The following is a 21832-nucleotide window of genomic DNA, read 5'->3' as shown; positions in this document are numbered from 1 at the left end:
GGTTCTCAGTCCCAGATGTCTGTGATTCTCAAATTGTCAGAGACATTAATAGACCAGCCTAAATCCTCTTAAGTAATTTATTGAGAGAACAAACATTTTTACCACTGGGATATTTTCTTAACTTCAGTTTCTCTCTAAGGCATCACAACATTAAACTTAACTCTGCGTTTGCAAGTCAATACATATCTGGATAAAACATCTTTGAGTGGCTTTTCATTATCCATATAGAATGACTGTCCAGATTTGGAAAAAATATAAAGAATATTTTGAGGAACTTCGATGTGGCTAGACAAATAATGAGCTCATGGATCAGCCTTTTTCAAATTCTTATATAAAGTATGCCAGTATTTGTTCCCACTGTTTATGGCATGAGGTAAAGAGTAAGTTACTCTCTTTATGCCAAGAGTTCTGGGTGCTTGTTAGGAAAACAATTGTGGGGGAGAAGGTTATAAAGCTCTTTAAAACTAAAAACAAATAAAAAGAATTATAAATCTATCTTCAAAAGGAAAGAACATGAGACTTAGAATCTAGATTCAAATGGGCAAAGGGCATGAGTAGCTTCCACAAATACATTGCATGCATTGGGCCCTGGTTGTTAGGTTTCTCTACAGAGCATATTTTCTTCTTGTCATATTCAAAATTCAACATGTAATCTTATCATCAAATCCTAAATATAAGTCCTTTTCTCGTTGATCCTTTGACCCTTTGCTTGAAGACACAGAAGAAACGAATGACCCTTGAGATGATCCTATAGAATCCAGGCCAATGTTCCAGAGCAGACTAAGAAACCCCTTTGATCACATAATGTATCATGTCCTGTAATTCACAGATAACATTTTTTCTGCCTCTTTTCTAGCATACTGAGGTTCCTGGGCCACCATATGCTTGTTACACATCTTTCTGATGGTCAAAATTCTGCACACTGACTTCTGAAGATGTTGGAACTGTTGAGGTCAGCTGCTGGTGAGAGAAGGCATGCCTGCTACAACTTCAGTCCATTTTACAGAGAATAGCTAGTTTTATGGTCAGCAGGTGCTAAATATAGCTAAATGTATGCAGTTGTTTTCATATCTAAAATTAAGTCTGTATGTCACCAGGTCGTGGGGAGAATAACTTGGACAGAGATACAACTCTTAGAAGGGAGAGTTAGGAAGAAAAGTTTCTGTCTTTCAAGACTGTTTAAATCCGCTACCACCACCACCACCCTGTATGTTATTTGAATTCATGGGTAGATGTTGGTGTTTCCTTTTCATGTTCTACTAGATTTTAAATGATTTGATTTTTGTCTACCTTAATCTCTCTCGCTTCACCCCTTTGTCATCATGGCTGGTCTGACCCTCACATATGCCAGGCTGACATCTGCTCAAATGTTTCTGTGTCACTCTACTTTGGACCGTTCTCATCCTCTCTCTAATCTTGCTGTCCTCTCTATCTGCAATGTTTCCCAGCTTCCAAAGATGGAGCCCTGCTCCTCACACATTTAGCTTCAGCATTTTCTTCCCTTAAACTAATTTAAAACCCAGCTTGTTCAATTCTAGCACCTTATTAGTTTTATAGCTTCCTGTAGGATAAATTGCTAAATGGTCTTATTAATAAAAACCTGGAGCCAGATATTGGGGTTAAAAGCTGAGAGATCAGAAAAGCAGAAAGAAGCCAGCCTTGTTTTCACATTTGGAGATCCTCAGCTAAAGAGACATACTTCCAGTATACCCACACCTATATGCCTTTCTATTCTGCCATCTCATTTCCTCTCTGCCCAGCTACATCACTTCCTCTTCCAGCCCAGCTCTGTCACTTCCTATCTGTCTGTACAGACCTCCAGATGTTCATGGTTAACTAGTGTTGGAATTTAAGGCATGTGCCACCACACCTGGCTCTGTTCCCAGTGTGGCCTTGAATTCATAGAGATCCAGACCAATCCCTGCCTCCCGAGTGATAGGATTAAAGGTGTATGCTATAATTGCCTGACTTTTATGCTTAATATAGTGGATGGTTTTTTCCTCTGATCCTCAGATAAACTTTATTGGAGGACACAAATAAAATATTACTACGTTTTCCCTTTTTTTGTTTAAATAAGAAGAAAGGTATAACTAATATAAGAAAAACTATATATAATCTAAGTACAATAACTATATATAATATGTATAAGCAATAAATCCATCAACAATGTCTAGTCCATTTGCATCTGACAAATTCAGTGAAAAATAGTCCATTTTCTATCCTATTTTTGTGAGTCCAAAATGTACCTAATTCACTTTCTACCCTATCTTGTATTACCAACAGAAAACTATCTTATGATATCTTTCAACTTTACACACTTTACACCTCTTAGTAAGTTTCTTTTTTGTATTTCTTAACAAGGAAAACTATAACTATATAATCTTCAACTCCCTCAGAGACCTGAGAAAGAAATACTATTACCAGTAAAACAGGAAGTGCAAAAAGCAACTTCCAAAAAATGTGAGTTACGACGGAAACAGCCAGCTGCCTGGACAGTCACCTGAGGTTTCTCTGCAAAGTTGGGGCATCCATTTGTTTTCTTGATGACAGCCATTGGAACCAGGATGCCATGGAATCTCAATGTAGTTTCAATTTTAATTTTTCTGATGCCTATAGTTACTGAATATTTTTCATATGTCTATTATATACTTGTATTTCTTCTTTTCAAATTTTATCAGTTCACTTATCCATTTATTGATTTGATTATTCAGGCTTTCAGTGTATTTTTTTGAGCTTTCTATGTATTTAAGAGCTCATTAAGAAGTGAATCTAACTAGCAGTTGTCATTCAGATTTTTGAAGATAGCTTCACCAATGGAGAAGCCAAGCAATAATAGATCTTTGGCAGGGTCAGAGAGATCAAAGTTTACCAAGAGAAAGTCCTCAAGCTGATGAATAGAAGGACTTGTCCAGTAACCTTTCCTGGGTGAATTGACCACAATCAAGTACTGTCTATGTGAAGAACAGAAAACATCAGTGTCCTAGAGTTGATGACATTTACTGGGACTGCGGGACTGCCTTGTAATATCTAATTCGAAGTATGTAAAATAGATGACAGTTTATTCAATTGTGATGAGAATTCTAATGCATGAATGTCAAATACTCATTATAAGCTGGTAAGTTCATTCTTTTCTCTAAGAAAAAATCCATAGAAGTCAGATCTGGATTCAGTTAATGGCTTACTCAAAGAAAACTGCCATTGGACATGTGCTGTAAAGAATAATGCTTCCTTCTGCACTGCCACATTCTTGCAATAGTGCAGGAGAAATTCTGTGATATTCCTCTCAACTTTTTTTTGTCAATGTTTTTTCATATCCCAACTAGGCCTTCCCTTAAATATATTAATATTCTATGACGACATGGTTCTTACTAATTGAGTCAGGTAACCACGCAGTCTCTAGGACAGGAAGAAACTATTTGACTACTCAGTCACTATTCCAGAATGTGTTTTCTAAAATTAATTTATCTAATTAAACTATCAATATATCTTTTAAAATAATATAATATTTTATTAATTTTTTGAGAAAATTAATACAAGGTGTATTAATTACATTCAACCACCCAATTCCTCCTAAATCCACCTTCTCCTCCCTAGCACCCTCCTACTTTATGTCCTTCCATTTCTTAGAATAGAGTGCCTCACAGCAGATGTCCTCTTACAATCTTTGCACCCCCTCTTCTATGATGCTTTCTGAACCTTTGATGTAGGAGCTGTGTTACAAATGTATTAATAGGGGTAGGTACCCATGGTAAGTTGATGACTGCACTTTGACTAGCTGTAGCTTTTGAATTAGCAAAGCATCTTATTTTAAAGATAAATCTTACTACATCTGCTATATTCCATGTTTATTATTGGTATCTATGACTTAACACATTTGAAATCTGTCCATGAATATATGATTATTAAGGGTTTTCAGATATAATGACCATTTAAAAATATTCCATATTTCCCCCTTCTAAAAACACAAGGAAGAGTCATAATCTTCTTGAAGAAAAGCACGTTTAATTAAGGATGGATCTGTGATGGGTCACTTGAAAGTAAGAGTCTATAAATTTCATGTTTTATTGCTCATGCTTGCTCTCTAAACTCTGTCACAAGTAGCAGGGACCTCATCAACCTTAGTTATCCTGCAGGTTCCTGAGGCTTCCTGTGATGGGAATGAGGTTTATGTGAGCAATGTCCTCACTGTGGTAAGCTCCTTATCTATTTCAGTATTATAGTTATCACCACATCCCAAGCTATTATGATAAATATTTTTTTAAAAAAAGAAATGTCTACATTGTTCTCTGATGACATCTGGTTTTATGCTAGCTTGAAAGTGTTTCATGTTCATTATTTATAAGATCAGATCATTGAATCAGAAAATGTTTTAAGTTTTTCCAAGTCACAAATTGTATTTATGAACATACTGAAGATTTTCCCCTGACTTTTCTTCAAAATGATGTTCATATTTACAAATCTGTCTTTCCATTCAGCCAGCTATCCAAATGACTTTTCAATACATTTATTTTCTCATTATAGGTTTTCCTCTTATGGAGCTCTTTTGGAGAAATGACCAGTTTTTGCTAGCAATGTAAGATTCAAAGGTATGATCTTTGCCATGTTTATAAGCCATTCTTCCTGAATGAATCAACTAAAATATCAAGGATGAAAAAGCTGTTCATATAGGATGTAAAAAAAGCAATGAAACATATAGTTTAAGAGGGAAAACATCCTCCTGAAAGTTAGATACCTGCCACTTTAAACTGAGAAAATAGTAATGCTTATATGAAGTGTATAAATCACCAACCAATGGGATATGTTCATGAGACACAGAAATTGCATATAGAAATTGCTGCTCACCAAAGAACTTTCATGTAATTAGACAAATAGCCTAGAAGACTACTAAATCTTTTGTACTTCCTTGTTCTGTACATGTTCATATTCAAAATTCAAAACATTCCTCACTGAGGACAACATATGGAATAACTAAATCTCAAATTTTAATCCAGAATCATTTTTCTGTTACTGTCCCAGGATACAAAACACAACTGAGAACAAAGTCAGAGCATAAAAACAAACTTTCCTTCTCTGGGCTCAGATAACAGACGTGCAGCCAAATGGAATTTTACCAAACCTTCTAAAATGAGTAACATTGTGTGAGTGCCGTTCCCCTGGGGACTTCTTGAAAATGAGATGTCTACCACTAGGGTTCTCTAAGAAAAATCCCTGAGTTAAAGGCAAATGCAGAAAATTGCAGATATCTTAAGAAAAGCCTAAAACTTGAGTTTTCCCCAAAGATAATAATAAAAAAATTAAAATTTATTGAATACCTATGATTCATTCTTTCAGCAACATTTATTGGTTGTAAATAAAGTGCCAAGAATTGTGTTCAATGCTTTCATATGAACTGTCTCCTTTAGTCAAACATGATGTGAAGTACAGATTAATTTGTAGACTGGTGATGTGCCTAGAGTCACAGGATTAACAGAGCCTTTTATACAAGAGGCATTTAAGAGTGTGCTGTGTGCTGGGACTTTAATATACACTAGGGTAGACCATAAGAAGTTCAGGGTAGGAGTAATAATTAAGGTCATTATTACCAAATGGACAAAAGCTTAGAATTATAAACATTAATGTTCTGGAGTCAATTCTCATGTGCTTGAGAAAGCTGGTTGTATGTCAAGCTTCCCAAATTCCCATTTTGTAACATTTCGTTAGTAGACTGAAATAGGTCAGCCTAACTTCATTTTGACCTTTGACCACAATCAACGCAAACACTACCATGGAGTGAACACTTGCTTTTATGTTTATTTGCTTTCCAAGAGACTTTAGTTAAGCATTTACTAGCATGGCATTGCTTATAAAGTCTGACTATTGAGTTATTTCCATCATCTAAACTTGAATAAGTATCTTCATATAACCAAGAAGGCAGAGTTTAAATTTCTTCCCAGATTCTTTTTTATTCCAGGCCAAAAGTTGGCAGAGTGGGGAAGAAGCAGTTCTTTAGACCCCGATCCCCAGGCTGCAGGCTGAAAGCCTGGATGCTTCTCCTCCTATCCCAGTTATGCACTAAGAAGTTCAGGGGAGCCGACGGGCATGTTCTAGTATATTCCTCTAATCTCACTGATCGATATACCACATTAATCTAGAGGTGTCCTTGACCATCCACTTAGACACATGTAGTAGAAGTGCAGGACAGCTTCAGTGGACAGGAAGAAGGGGATGGATACACTCAGACCTGAGCATCAGACCCACATCTTTAGATACCTAATACATCTTGTTCTGGATTCCATAACGTTACCCAGAGTAGAAGGATGCTATAGACTCTGGCTAGGTCCTTCGTTTCATGGTATGATGGAGGCCTGCTAAAGCACAAGGCCTACAGTACTAGTCCCTAGTGCCTGATCTAAGAATCACGCCAAATGCAGAACTTCCTAGGTCCTTATGGAAGTCCTGGTCCACTGAGAGATGATATAAACAAGCCTTTTTACATACAAATAAATATTATTTTAAACATCAGATTGTCTGTGTTAACCATAATATTAATAATTTTCATTTATCAGCAGCTTTCTGGGTTTTTTTCTTCTTACTAAATTGTTGATGTTGAAATGACTACAATTTCAGAACCTGCTCATTAGTTTTAATTCACAAAAAAATAGTTATTGATCACAAAGTAAATGTTATTGGAAAGACTCGAGGATGCTTACCATGTGGGCCTCTTCCACTGTTCAAGCAGAATCCTGTGGCAAATTCTGGACTGGCCTTGCTCTTTACTCATGTCACCATGGCTACTGAGGGCATCACCCTATTTCCTGGTGAAAGTTTGTGGACAACATGACAACAGTAGTGCTCTGATGCCAATGGCAGCACTCATGTGTTTTGTTCTTCCTTTAGATCATGAACCATTTTGCTCATCTCCTCCCTCTAAAATTCACAGAACTGACAGCAGGAGAGGAACTAAAAGGCACATATGAAATCAAGTTAAAGACTTGAAAGAGTTAATGCAGAAAGAACCAAGCCCTTAGAAAGTATCCTTTTTTAATCCCAAGAAGTACTAAATCACTTATTTTAGTTAAGGCATTGGTTAGAATACAAATGGGGAGTGTGTGTGTGTGTGTGTGTGTGTGTGTGTGTGTGTGTGTGTGTCTGTGTCTGTGTGTCTGCGTCTGTGTATTGTTTGGTATATATTGTTTTGTTTTGATATATGTATACATTATGAAATTGTTAAACTAAGCTATCCACTACCTCTTATATTTACTTTTGCTTGTGAGAACATTTAAGATCTTAGCTATCTTCAAGTAGATCACCCTTTATTAACTAGAGTTACCTGTGTAATTGAGCTCCTGAACTTACTCATTCCTACTACATATAACTACCTCCTAAATATAAGTCCCTACTACAACCTCCTTCTAAGGGAGACCATCATTCTTTACTCTCTGCTTCCATGATCTTGGCCATTTTAGGCCCATATATAAGTGAGATTATGCGCTATTTCTGTGTGCCTGGTTGATTTCATTTAACACAGAGTTCTACAAATCCTTTCACACAGATCTCATTTTTTAGTAGTCTATGGTGTGTGACACATTTTATTAATCCAGGCATCTATTGACGAACATTTAGAGTAATTCCTTATCTTAGCCATTTTAAATAAGTGCTCCAATACCATTTGTCCTAACAATAATTTTCTGATATAACACAGAAAATAGTCAACAAAACCAAGAATATCAAACTAAAACTTTTCTGAAGAGCCAAAAACACAATTTTAAAAAGTGAAGAGATGACCAATGGAACAAGATAAAATATTTGTAAGCAGGTCCTGGTTAGTTTTTATTGTCAACTTGACACACCCTAAACAAAGGGTCCCTGGGAAGAGGGAGTCTCAGTTGAATAACTGTTTTGATAGAACTGGTCTGTTACTTTGTGTCCCTGTTAACTTTCTGTCAATATCACACAAGCTAGTAATCCAGACAGAGGAATCTCAACTGAGAAGATGCTCCCATCAGATTTGTCTCTAGGCAAAGTCTGAATTTTCTTGATTAATGGTTTATATGGGAATATCTAGCCCACAGTGGGAGGTGCCACATCTAGGCAGGTCTCCCTGGGTTTTATAAGAAAGCAGGCTGAACAAGCCATGAAAGCAAGCCAGTAAGAAGTGTTCCTCAGTGGTCTCTGTTTCAGCAGCTGCCTGCAGGTGTCTGCCCTGCTTGAGTTCCTGCTTTGGCTTCTTTCAGTGACTAACTGTTGTTACCTGTAAGTGTAAGGTGAAATAAACCCTTTCTTTCCCAAGTTGCTTTTGGTTAGTATTTTACTACAGCAATAGAAAGCACATTAGAAAGCCATGCCATTGAGAGACTGTCTTGGTTGACAAGTGATGTGCAAAGGCCCAGCCAACCATAGGGTGGTTCCATCCCAAGGTAGGTGGACCTGGGCTGTAGAAGGAAGTTAGCTGAGCATGAGCCACAGCATGAACCAGCAGTCAGCACTCCTCCATGCTTTCTGCTTGAGTTCCTGCCCTCGTTTCCCTCAATGATGAATTTTTCCTGTAAGTGTAGGTCGAAATAAACCAAGCTGCTTTTGGTCATGGCATTTATCTCAACAACAAAAGGAAAACTAGATCAACATCTATCTAATTAAGGGTCAATATGCAAAATATACATGACCTCAACTCAATAGCAAGAAAGCAAATACTCGGATTAAATATAGAGAGAAAAGACTTGAATAGAATTTCATCAAAAGGAGACACACAAAAGGACACTAGGCAGGTGAACATTGCTTCAAAAATGCCCAATAATTAAAGATGTAAAAATCAAGCTACAAATGACATCATTTCATGTTGTTAGAGGTGTTTGTCCAGAAGATTTAAAAATAAGTGTTTGACAAGACATGGGTAAAAGGGGTCTGTTGGACACTTTTGGGAGGCAGGATGTGAATAAGTTCAACTATTACGTAAACAGGATAGAGGTGATTAAAAATTAAACAAACAGCTGCTACATGATGCAGCAACACTACCACTGGGTGTACAGCCAACTGATAGGAATTCATTAAGTCCAAGGGTTACGTTGAGAGAACCCTTCAAGGGAAGAGTGATGTTTCATTTACCTGCTTATTTTATTTATTTGCCTATCTGCTGATGGAAACTAACTCTTTAAGTTTTTTGGATTTTTTCCCCGTTTTTGATTTTTGAGACAGAGTTTATTTGTATAGCCTTGGCTGTCCTAGAAGTAGCTCTGAAGACCAGGGTGACCACCAAATCACAGAGATCCACCTGCCTCTGCCTCCTGAGTGCTGAGATTAAAGGTGTGCGCCACCACTGCCTTGCCTTCTTTATTTAAAAATTTTTAAGCTTTACCTATTGATAAATTTGTTGTTTCTTTTATTTACTCATAATGTTAGATGCCATGGTCATGTAACTTAATGTTTTTCAACAACTTTTTCATATATAAGTATTTTTATACCATATTTTTAATATTGTTTATGCTTTGAGATTGTAATTACATGATTTCTTCCCTCTAACCCTTCCTATATACCCTTTCTTTCCCTTTTTCAAATTCTTGGCCTCTTTTATCATTAACAACTCTTTTTTAAGCTGGAGCTGAATTTACTTAATTTATCCTACTAATAGTCACTACAGCACACGAGATGAAGTAAAAGTTGCTTATGTCTCTTTCATTTGTGTCCTGAATTATTAAGGCATAATTAATTGATTCTGGCATCTCTAGAACTTCTGCTCCCATGTGGTTTTCAGCGCTGACAGCACTTAGGATTGCACCCACGTCTACACCCTCCTTCTGTGGGTGAAAGCGGAACCTGCTGTTATTTTCCAGGGCACTGGGTGTCAGTAACTTAACTTGAAGACGGAAGTTAAACGGAGCAAGTGAGACAAGGCCTTGGTTGATCCTTTACTGTGAAATCGGCTGACAAAGCATCACTGGTGGTTGCGGGGGACATTACCTTACTGGAGGTCACCTGGGAGCTGGGCAGCATGACTTCCCTCTTTGATTAAGGGTTTTGTTTATTTTTACATCAGTCTCCCAGCGCTGAGTCCTTGAGACAGGAAGCAACAAGTTGCAAGCTGGAATGAACTATATCTTCTTGGGAAGTCTGACGTTGGCGGGAGGAGGCCAGAGGACTGCTGATCACTTTCTAGATTTTAGTTACCACTCAAAGATTCTGTTTTAACATAATGACTACACTGTAAGGAACTGGGTCTTGGGAACTGTCCAACAAATCCTCCGTGAACTAGGCCCTCCCACAAGTAAAAAGTTTGTCAGCCAAGCTCTGGATCCCTGGCATATGGCCCACCCTGGATTTTCCCTTTTGTTGCCCTAAGGGCTTTGTGTTGTGAGTCAAATCACTGGGCAACCAAGTATCTTCAGACGAGCCCGAGGCTCTCTAGCTGCTACTATTTACTCCAGACAAAACTGGACAAAGGGAGAATATCTAGCAAAGGAAGTCCAATCCCAGCCTTTAGAGCAGACCTGTACAAAGATCTTTCTTAAAAACATTTCTGCTGGAATATTCAATGACCAAGTAGACGCTACTGCGCCTGTGCTCAGGTGAGAGCCGACAGCTCCTCCCTGCTAAATGCATAGGCTTCTCCTCCAAGTGAGTTTTGCAATAGAAGAGCTGTCACTGTGAACAGGTGGAAACGAAGTAAAAGCGCCTGTCTGCTTGTTCCTGTTGCTGCAGCTGGCTCAGGCACAGGAGAAAAGACAGGTGAGAAATGCTTCTCTTCCTCTGTTGATTCGGAACTGGGGCAAAGCTTTGCTTGAACTGTGGGAGTTTATGGTTTCCAGAAACCTGTTAGAGTACTTTCTCTTGCTAACTGCTTCCCTGTAGACGATGAAAGCTCTTTGTTTTAGTGTTGTTGTTGTTTTTGTTGTTAAATGTTCAATCGGGGAAGTGACTGCACCTTCATATCAAGTTAGCCTTCCTCTTTTGCCAGCCTCAACTGTGTCTGGGGCAGGGTCAAAGCAGAGCAGCAAGGAGCACAGTGGCTTCCAAGGAAAGCACATCAGCACAGTGGAAACAAGGCAGACATGTCTGGAGCAAGAAGGTTTCTGTTCCAAAGGATATCTAGGACCGAAGCTGGTTTCCTTTATTTGATATGTTCTGTGTGTTTTGGTACCCACAGAATATTTGATAACGGAGATGATTGGACTCAACTCTGATGATTGACCAGCCCCTAGATTAAACTCTGTGGACAGGGGGGAAAAGGAACAACTACATCAAACTCCAGGAGCATGTCATTCACAGCCCTGGGCTGCAGTAGGATGAACCATCAGGCATCTGGAATAGGCTCGATTTCTGGAATGTAGTGGATCTGATTTCTTCTTGGCAGCTTGTCTTTTCCAATTATATTTGGCTTAGTCTGATTGTCAAATTACTTTGCAATTCCCAAATTAATCTAGGATGTCTGTAGAGGGGACAGAGACAACTCTGTCTACAAAGCTGATTGCCTATGATGGAAGGAAAGCTCTAATGAAATTTTTTGAAATGTTCTTTGAATAATCCACAATCCAGCCAAAAGGAAGGCGATGCATACTATTCCTTGGACCTTTGTTGAACCAAAAGAGCCAAAAGTAGCACACTTTTCTAAAATGCTGGTCAATTAAGGCCAGCCTGCAGTTTTACTTTGTTCCCTGAATGCCGCTCAAGAAAAAAAATAAATGCATGTAATTTGAATAGATTTAATTAAAAACATAAGATTTTTCATAATCAATGTGTGATATAGTTCAAAGAATTTAGAATTTTTTTTGTACTCTCATTACATCAGTAAACAAGAGGATTCATAATTTCAGTTCTCGTTGACTTGTGGTAACTCCACTATGGTGAAGATCACATTTCCTTTTTACCAAGTATGAAGGAAGTTTTTGAATGAAATCTGGTACTTTCAACAAGATAGCAAGCAAAACAGTGAACTTCTTCAAGAGCACCAAGTGGTTTTTTTGTAATGGTTCCATAGAATTCATTATTTGTATGAGAATACAGTCAGTAAAGATCATGTGCCTCAGCCACTTTATTCAAGCAAGTTAAAATTAAAAATAAATTTTGACAAATTTAAAGCCCTTAAGTTAAAAGTCTATAGGTAACAGATATCATGAGTTAGAGAGAGTATGTACTCCAATGTTATTAAGCTTTAATATTATTTAGGCATCATGAGCCCAACCCAGCCAGCAGTAACTTTTCCACATACAAACTGTTTGATTTAAAGATTGACCTACAAGTGAATAATATTTTTTAAGTCTTAGTGATATAAAGTTTAGAAAAAAAACAAAAAACTTTTTACTACTCTTTTCTACAAATATAAATCAAAAATAAAATGTCAAATGTTGAGGTTGGCTAAGCAAAGACCTTGAGAATGAGTCGCTGCTTTAATAGTATCATGTTAATAAACTGAATTATTCCCTGGAAGAAGATACAAACATTAATTTTCCATGATGCAATAGTATGTCAAAACTTCCCTGAAAATGAGCAGATGGAAATTCACAGACATTGACAGTTGATGTGTTCATGGTGTTCTCGTCTGATGCTACTAAAATAGTCTGTGGGATTAGTGGTCTCCAGTAGTACCCTGCAGTTCTAACTTTATGTATGGCTACTGTGACATCCCTGTATCATACTGTCAATCCTCTTTAGAGACAATTGCTCAAATTAGATATTTGATTTCTGTATTCTGTTTTTTCACAATAGACATTTTTCACCTAGTGAGTATGCATCAGACTAATGAACACAGACTAATGAACTAACAGTGGGTGTGGTGCAGAAGATCTCTTTGCCTCCATTTTCCTGCCTGGCTCTGTATCTAACCAGGGCACTGAAAGCAGGGACATCACAGATGATTTCTTCCTGCCTCCAAGAGTCCTAGTACTAGCTTTTTTTAAGACCAGTACACAAACTAAGCTTCACAGCTGTTTTCTTTTCCTTCTTTTCGGAAGAGAGAAAAATTGGTGATCAATTTCTATACATAAAATTAAGAAACAGAAAAATGACAAAACTCACACCTATTTCTAAAGGAGGATCATGTCAAAAACAACTTAGTTATACCAAACAGAGTTCCCAGGTAAAGTCCCTAGCCGTGGAGAGGGAAACTTCAGCAGTTGATTAAGAAGGGAATATACACATGGTAACACTGTGGAGTGGAAAGCAAACTCCTCCATCAGATAAGAAGCTGCCAGGACCCAAGGGCTGTTTTACAGGCCAGGCAGGACTGCTCTTTCCCACCACACCCAATATAATGCTTCATAAGCTAATAATTCTTTCTCAAAAACCTAAATAATAATAAGCATGAAATAAATATTTTCATTTTACAAGTAAAATGTCTACTGTTTTCCTTTTCTTCTTGGAAACGTAATAATGTGTCACTAACCAAATTCCCACGATGCTTTTCTAAGTTCAGTTGGAAGTTGGGTGAATTGGAAACAGAGGTCAACAAATCCTGTGTGTAGCAAGTCTGTGGCTTTTCAGGAAGTTTTCTTTTAAATATTTATGATCCTTAATGGCCTTTTTCTTTTCAATTTTTCATATTTACCCCAGTAAATACACAAAATTAGCCAAGAAAAGTTAAAATAGGGAGTAAGTTGCCCATCTCAACATGTTTTTGTTTGAATTGTCATTTATATTCATTGTGAAGCTAAGAAGGAGACTATGAATTGTAGAAATGTCCTACAAAGTTCCTGTATAGATGTCTAAATTGTTTTATTTTAGGAAAACCTAAGTCCTAGTGATTCTCCCATGCACTCCCCCAGGTATCCTCCATTCCGCACAGTGCTGATGTCTAGGGCTCTTTTCTCCCCAGGTTATGTATTATTTAACCAGATGGGTTCCAGGCAAAGCCCAGGTTTCTTTAATGACTGGAAACACAATTTAACCTCTTTAGCCCAAATGCTCTAAATAGAGGAGAAGGAAAAAAAATTAAAAGAGATAGATGAAGTTTTCAGAATAGGCTGGAATAAAATAACTACCTGTTGGCACAGATGTCTGCAGTTCTGATCGCTCCACCAGGGCATTTTCTCAGTTTTTAAAGAAGTTGACATCGGGGCATAACGCATCTTTAAGTACAGAAACCGTGTTCATCATGATGGAAAAATCTGTCTTATAAGAGTATCCATTAAGTAACAATGTTTCAAATGCCAAATGGAATAATTATCATTTCAACCAGGGACTCTTAAACAGGAGCTCCAGACATAGCTTGGCACATAAGAGGGCTTACTGCTCTACCTGAGGACAGGAAGTACATTGTAGCTAGAGTTTTCCTGCCTGGCCCATAGTCAGGACAAATCTCTCTCACCCGCCAATCCCACAGCCGCTCAGACCCAACCAAGTAAACACAGAGACTTATATTCTTATATTGCTTACAAACTGTATGGCCGTGGCAGGCTTCTTGCTAACTGTTCTTATATCTTAAATTAACCCATTTCTATAAATCTATACCTTGCCACGCTTACCAGCATCTTCACACGCAGTTTGTCATGGTGGCGGCTGGCAGTGTCTCTCTTTCCCTTCCTATTCCCTTAATTCTCCTCTCTGTTAGTCCCACCTATACTTCCTGCCTGGCCAATGGCCAATCAGTGTTTTATTTATTGACCAATCAGAGCAACAGATTTGACATACAGACCATCCCACAGCAGTACATCCCAGGACCCTGATATCAGACAACTCACAAATACCTGAAGCTCCAGCTCTGAGGGATATAATGCCCCTTTCTGACCTCCATGACCATCAGCAATACACATAAATAAAAATAAGTCTTTTAAATGAGTATATTAATTAACATGTAATAGAGATGAGCTAAGTTTAGAACACATGCCAACACACATGAAACCTAGTTGATAGAACAAGAAAAAAATTATTCTAAAGGTAGATTCTACTATCATGCAAGAGTGTCCAAATTTTTGACATTGTGACACATACAATCTGCTGGCTAGCTGTGTGCCAACTTAACATGAGCTAGAGTCACCTGGGAAGATGGAACTTCAACTGAGAAGATGCCTGTGGGCGAGTCAGTGGAGGATGTTCTTGATTACTGATTGATGTGGGAGGATTCAGCCTATCTAGGCACGTCATTTTGAGATAGATTTTTTTTTTTAAGTAAGCAGAACAAGCCATGGAGAACAAACCAGTGAGCAGCGTTCCTCCATTGCTGTGCTTCAGTTTCTGCCTTGAGTTCTTGCCCTGACATACCTTCACGATGGACTGTAAGATGCAATAAACCCTTTCCTCTTCAAGTTGCATTTGGTCATGATCTTTTTCACAGCAATCAAAAGCAGAGGACACTATCTAGACATATACCTAGCAGTGGGAAAGCTGAATCACAGGAAGTTCAATTCTTGTTTTGAAAAGCAGATTCTACACGATTTTGCTTAAAAGCTGTACTGATTTATATCCCCTCAGTGTTCTTCATTCTCTTATCTTCGCCAACACTTAACAACGTTCTATCATGTTGATTGTAATAAGGACAAGAGATTTCTCATGGTGGTTTGGGTTTGTAGTCTCTGAACATAATTGCCCATTTTTTCACATACATACTGGCCATGTTTGTGTCTTCTTTTGAGAAATGTCTATGCATGTCCTCTTATTATTAAAGGAAACTGATTTGTTCCTGCTGTATTGTGTGCCTTCTTAAACTTTTGGGTTGGTAGACTCTTGTCTGAGGTATCATTTGCAAATATTTTATGCCATTCTAGTAGCTTTACAGTTTTGAATCTTAGTCTCAGTCTAATTATATATATAATTAATTAACATTAATTAATTATATATACAATTACTTTTATCTGTGTTCTGAAAGAAGAGTCCAGTTTCAGTCTTCCAAATATGGACAAGCAGCACTCCCAAGATTATTGAAGAGGCCATCAGTTCTTCATTGAGTGTCTTAGAAATTTTACAAAACTATATTGACATTAGACATATGGGTTTACTTCTGGTCTCACTAGTTTCTCAATTTTCATATCAGTGCTGTGTTACTTTGCCACAATAGCTTTACAATGTATTCTGAGGGCTGTAGAGATGGCTCAGAGGTTAAGAGCACTGAATGCTCTTCCAGAGGTCCTGAGTTCAATTCCCAGCAACCACACGGTGGCTCACAACCATTTGTAATGAGATCTGGTGCCCTCTTCTGGCCTGCAGGCAAACATGCTGTATACATAATAAATAAATATATCTTTTTAAAAATGTATTCTGAAATCATGTGGCATGACACCTCTAGTTTTGTGTCTCTTTCCTGGTTGCTTGCTTTGACTATTTAGAAACTGTTGTACTGTCATACAAATGTCAAGAGTGACTTTTCTATTGCTCTGAATCATGCTATTGGTATTATTACATACATTTCACTGAATCTGTAAATCATTTTGGTACAACGGGCATTTTAACAATATTGATTCTTCCAACTCATGAGTACATGCTATTTCTTTCCTCTAGCTACAATTACCTTCAAATAATTTCACAGTTGTCTTACAGTTCAATGTATAGATTTCATCTCCTTGGTTAAATTAATCCCAAGTCTTTTCATTGACAGTATTGTAAGTAAGACTGTGCTCTTACATTATGAATATTCATATACTTGTTTTTTTTTTTTTTTTTTTTGGTTTTTCGAGACAGGGTTTCTCTGTGTAGCTTTGCGCCTTTCCTGGAGCTCACTTGGTAGCCCAGGCTGGCCTCGAACTCACAGAGATCCGCCTGGCTCTGCCTCCCGAGTGCTGGGATTAAAGGCGTGCGCCACCACCGCCCGGCCATATACTTGTTTTGTATCCTGAAATCTTACTATCTCTTTTTAACAAATATTCCCTATGTGGAAATAGCCAAAATATTTCACTGGCTAGACTCACATAACACACACTAATCTCAGCTATAGAGAAAGCTGGAAGTGTAACTATGTCCCAAGTTTATACTGAAAAATCAATATTATATTAGTGAGGAAGCAAAATAAGCTAGAAATGAGGTATATAAAGCAATATCAGTCACAGATCCTCATAGAGTAAATTAAATGATATTCTCTAACAAATATTGAGACCATTTGACACCAGATTTATTTTTGTTTACTTTGTCATCCTCTCAGTTGCCCTTGTGGTATAGAACTTCATGGTTGTCTTCGTATCTTCTAATCCATGTGTGCAAAGAAGATATCACTATATGTGAGTGCAAACTTTTGCTCCATACCCAAGGAAATAAAAGAGCACTTCCTTCTGCATCAAAGCATCACAGTATACCACTGCACTGAAAGCCTCACAGCATACCACTGCACTGAATGCATCACAGCATTCCACTGCACTGAATGCATCACAGCTTACCACTGCACTGAATGCATCACAGCATACCACTGCACTGAAAGTCTCACAGCATACCACTGCACTGAAAGCCTCACAGCATACCACTGCACTGAATGCATCACAGCATTCCACTGCACTGAATGCATCACAGCTTACCACTGCACTGAATGCATCACAGCATACCACTGCACTGAAAGTCTCACAGCATACCACTGCACTGAAAGAAAGAATAAATTTAGAAAGGACAGCTACACTACTGCTCTTGGTCAGAAATATCCTGCAGGCCACTTTTATGCATGTCCTGAGCTAAGAATAGCTGTTATGTTTTGAATGGAGTTTAAAAATTAAGAATAGAAAAGAGAAAATATATGTGCCCTACAAACCTAACAGCCTTTCAGCCTTTTTGTAGAAACTATTTGGTGACTCCTGACAGAGATTAAAAAAAAAATTGTTTTATTTCCCTCTTTTATAAAAGTTTAATTTATTTTTAATTATGTGTATGTGTGTATGTCTGTGAGTGGGTATGTGCAAGTTACCGAGAAGGCCAGAGCTGTTGTGTGTTTCCTGGAGATGGAGTTACAGGTTGTTATGAACCACTTGATTTGGGTACCAGGAACTGAACCAAGATCCTCTGCAAAAGCAGTATGCACTCTTAACCATTGAGCCATCTCTTTAGGCTCTCTCTCTCTCTCTCTCTCTCTCTCTCTCTCTCTCTCTCTCTCTCTCTCGTCTTTGTGTTATGTGTTGCTTAAAGGTCTAATTGTGCTATCTCAGAGTTGTTGACTGGAATCACCACTCTTCTTTGAAACTGTGCCTGTGGGAATCCCTGCAGCATTCACCACCTCCCATCTGGAACACTGTATGCTATCTATTCCACAGAGGAGCTGGTTCCAGACTTGCTACAGCTCTCTTCAAACTCACATGCTAACTTTCCAAGTTTAAACTAAATTATAATTGTAATGAATAGTTTGCATAGTAATGCTCTTCTGTCGTTAGCATTTAGGAAACGCTTGGGCATGCGTTCCCAAGCAAGAATATGTACTTGAGGCCCAGTGAATTGTCTCTCTCCTGTTTAGTGACTAGGTAAACCCAGTGTATTTGAATTAAATAGAGAAAGCAAACTTTCCTGCATTGACTCAGCTCTATAATCAGAAGAAATCATCAAAGCTATTTGATTTGTGAAATAACATACAACACAATCACGTCTTAATACCATGAAAAGACTGTAAATTTATTTTAATACACTACAAAATGTTCCTATAATTTCAAGAAACTCAGTAAGTGCCTTTGCCTTGCTTGCTAAGTCCCTGGTGCTGTTTTGGTTCCCGATACACTGAAGAGGTTGTATGAGCAGACACTGCACTGTGTGATGGGGGTCTTGATCATGTCATCACAAGGTAACAATGTCATCTCTGCTGCCCTGTCACCTTCTGTTAGGATAGCTAAAGGTGTCAACTGTCCCATGAGAACACTTAAAACACCCTGGTTCTTTCATGTAAAGTTTTTAACTAAGTTCTACTCTTTGTACACATCTGGAGAATCTCAGAAAAATATATGCAGAAAGTTAAGTCTCTAACACTGTATCATTTCTGAAGGTCAGGTATATACTTACTAGTGAAATAAGGATTGACACTGAGTTGCACAGGGCAAGTAGCATGGCTCCTTTCTTTCACTTTATTTCTTTTCCTGAAATTATCGCATTGCTATAAATTTGGTGGATTTTGTAATAAAAAAGAAGTCATACATTCCCAGGAAAAATGTAGATATGTAAAACTACCCCATAAACTCTCAGGATAAAGTAAGACATTCCAAATGAGCACAGGAAGATAATGTCAGAAAACAAACCCAATAAGCTTTTAGAAGGACTTTGGTATTTTGATATTCCAGTGAGAAAATATACTGTACAAGTAAAAAGAAAATAATAGAGCTGGGTGGTGGTGGTACACGCCTTTAATCCCAGCACTCGGGAGGCAGAGCCAGGCAGATCTTTGTGAGTGTAAGGCCAGCCTGGTCTACAGAGCGAGATCCAGGACAGGCACCAAAACAACACAGAGAAACCCTGTCTCGAAAAACCAAAAAATAAAATAAAAAAGAACAGAAATATCACCATATTCTGAGTCATGCTAACCTTTAAGCAAATTAATTGCATTACTAGTCTCTTGGTAGTCATTGAGAATCATGGAAGCATGTTGTGTTTCAAAAGCCAGGTGGAGCTGTCATCAGTTAAAACAGCAGCGATGTGAGCTGGTGCTGAAGCTCAACAGTAGAGTACCTATCTGGCCAGTGTAAAGCCCTGGGCTAAATCTTCAGCACTGAAAAACCAAAACAAGGAGGCAAACATTACATTTTCCATTTGCCAAGCAATTCTTCTGAAAACACAGTTGTATAAATGGGGGTATCATTGGTTCTCACTTTATCATCTAAAATTTCTCCTAAAAGAACAGGGAATTCTTTCCATTGGATTCTGGTGTGGCATTTTTATCTTCAAGCTAGTCACTCTGTTTCTGTTTACAACATGTGAAATACTCTAATCAGAACAAAGGTCCCAGCATTGATCAAACGGCAGGCTTACACTGCTGAGCAGATAGCAGAGGCCAGAGTTCGCTTGTATTATTGTAGAGGTCAGGTTCAGGTCCAATCTGCCTGCCTATTACTTTTAACATTGACTTGTCATAGCAGGGAGCTGGTAGGATTTATCTTCAAAGACCAGAAACATGCACTGTGCCATCCTAAAGGCGGAAGCAGTGGATGGGGCTCATCTGATGCAGATCTTCTGGCATGATGGGGCAGAGTCCCTCTACCCAGCAGTATGGCTGAGAGACAACTGCCAGTGTTCTGAATGCTACCTGCATTCTGCAAAAGCTCGGAAACTTCTCCTGGAAGCTCTCGATGTGAACATTAGAATCAAAGACTTGACATTTGACCGGAAAAAGGTAATTATCTCTAGTGAACTTTCCCTTCTCTTTTGAGTTAAATCAAGGGGTTAGTTTATAATAATGTAAATCAATCTTCTTTAATTTATCATATATAGAACAAGCCATCTCCATGGACATGTTTGTAGAGCACTTGGTACAGAGTAGGCACACTTAGTGGAAGAATGGGCTGTTGCTATCATAACTACAATGCTTTCCTTTACTTTTCCTCTTTAATGTATATATTGTTTATTTTAACTGAAATTTAATTACATCACCTGTGCCTTTCCCTTTCCTTCCTCCAACTCTTCCCATATGCCCCTCCCTCTCTCTCTCTCAAACTGGTGGCCTATTTCTCTTTAATATTGTTACATATATGTGTGCACATATAAATATGTAAGTACAGCCTGCTGATATATTATGGTTTCCCTTCAAATTGTATAATTTTTTTTACCTTTTACTACTACGATTTTAATAAAACATGCAAATTGCCTTGTTTACTTTCAGTGTGTAGCAGCCTTGAAATACAATCATTCAATTTATATCACAAAAATAGTGCATCTGGTACTCACGTTTACTCTTCCATCAAATTAGAAAAGTACAGAATTTGTTCACATCAATGTCAGAATTCAATGAGCTAATCTGGATGGAAATGTTTATCATACTGTCCAGCATAGTGCACTCACACAGAAATCACACTGATTGGTATTATTTATCCAAACTAGTGAGTAGGTGTGTAAGAAGTGATGTCCTAAGAGCGTCACTCTCAAAGTCAACCAGATGTGACATTCACCATCTTTCTTTCTTCCTTGTTTCCAAATTCTCACCAAAGAACAAATGTGATCAGAAAACCCATCATTTCCTCATTAGTCTGTCCTCCTCTCAGCTTAAGTTCTCTATTCCCAATTCTCACTCTTAGTAGTCATGCCCTCTCATAGGAAGTTTGAGGATCACATATTTAGAGTATGTAAAGCAGACATGTCAGGTTAGCAGAATTCTATTTCTTACACATTGTCTCATCATCCTTAGGCACCAGAAGTAGATCTTCAACTTGTTGGGGAAAGGGAGAGTAATGTATAATTGAATTCCCTGATCATTTTAAATAACATTCCAAAGAAAAGCAACTTCAGAAGGCAGAAGTGTATAGCTGTGCAATGTACAAATAGATGATAATTGCTTTCTGTGTTATAAGGTTTATATCACATGGCCCAATGAGCATTACAGTGAATTCGAAGCGAACTGGCTGAAGAAAAGATGTTTTTCCCAACAGGCCAGAGCAAGACTCCAAGAAGAATTGTTCTTACCAGGTAACATTGCCATCATCTTCAGTCTATACTAAAATCTTATAGTAGGAATTACTTGAAGAGAAATAGTATTATTTGAACTGGATGTATTTACAGGACACTGTTTAATGATCTTATGCATACATATATTACAAAATAATCAAATCAATGTAATCAGTATTTATATCTCTTTCTCACTTCCTAAGGATTTGCTCAAGAGAAAATTCAAGCCCTTGTATCTTCATTAAAACAATATTGTAGTTTATGAGGAATGTTCAGTGTGCTAGTAACACAGGTCATTTGGGCTAAACTGAAAAAGAGAACAGAAACATTCTAAAACATTAGCAGGAGAAAGGACAATAGGCTTGAGCCCTTCTCATCTGAAGTTAAG

At 37.9% G+C, this 21832-nt stretch overlaps 1 protein-coding gene and 1 long non-coding RNA gene across 4 annotated transcripts in view; one reads left to right on the top strand and one right to left on the bottom strand.

The window, feature by feature from the left end:
- The window catches only part of LOC143272947 (uncharacterized), a 100212-nt gene that overhangs the window by 24047 nt on the left and 54333 nt on the right, over nt 1-21832 (bottom strand). The window lies entirely within an intron of this gene.
- Nucleotides 10174-21832, top strand: part of Bbox1 (gamma-butyrobetaine hydroxylase 1) — a 51269-nt gene continuing 39610 nt past the window's right edge. Inside the window, exons 1-3 of one of the 3 annotated variants that reach the window (XM_042275887.2) lie at nt 10174-10698; nt 19923-20179; nt 21351-21465. In XM_042275887.2, coding sequence (XP_042131821.2) covers nt 19961-20179; nt 21351-21465 — 334 coding nt within the window. In that variant the 5' untranslated portion in view covers nt 10174-10698; nt 19923-19960. Of the gene's footprint in view, nt 10699-19794; nt 20180-21350; nt 21466-21832 lie in introns of those variants that run through there. The other 2 variants (XM_042275888.2, XM_042275886.2) reach the window with 2 other exon arrangements.

The sequence above is a fragment of the Peromyscus maniculatus genome, chromosome 4 (genome assembly GCF_049852395.1).
Source record: "Peromyscus maniculatus bairdii isolate BWxNUB_F1_BW_parent chromosome 4, HU_Pman_BW_mat_3.1, whole genome shotgun sequence".
NCBI classification, from domain to species: Eukaryota; Metazoa; Chordata; class Mammalia; order Rodentia; family Cricetidae; genus Peromyscus; species Peromyscus maniculatus.
The sequence above is the reverse complement of the archived record's forward strand: the minus strand, read 5'-3'. Positions and strand labels throughout refer to the sequence as shown.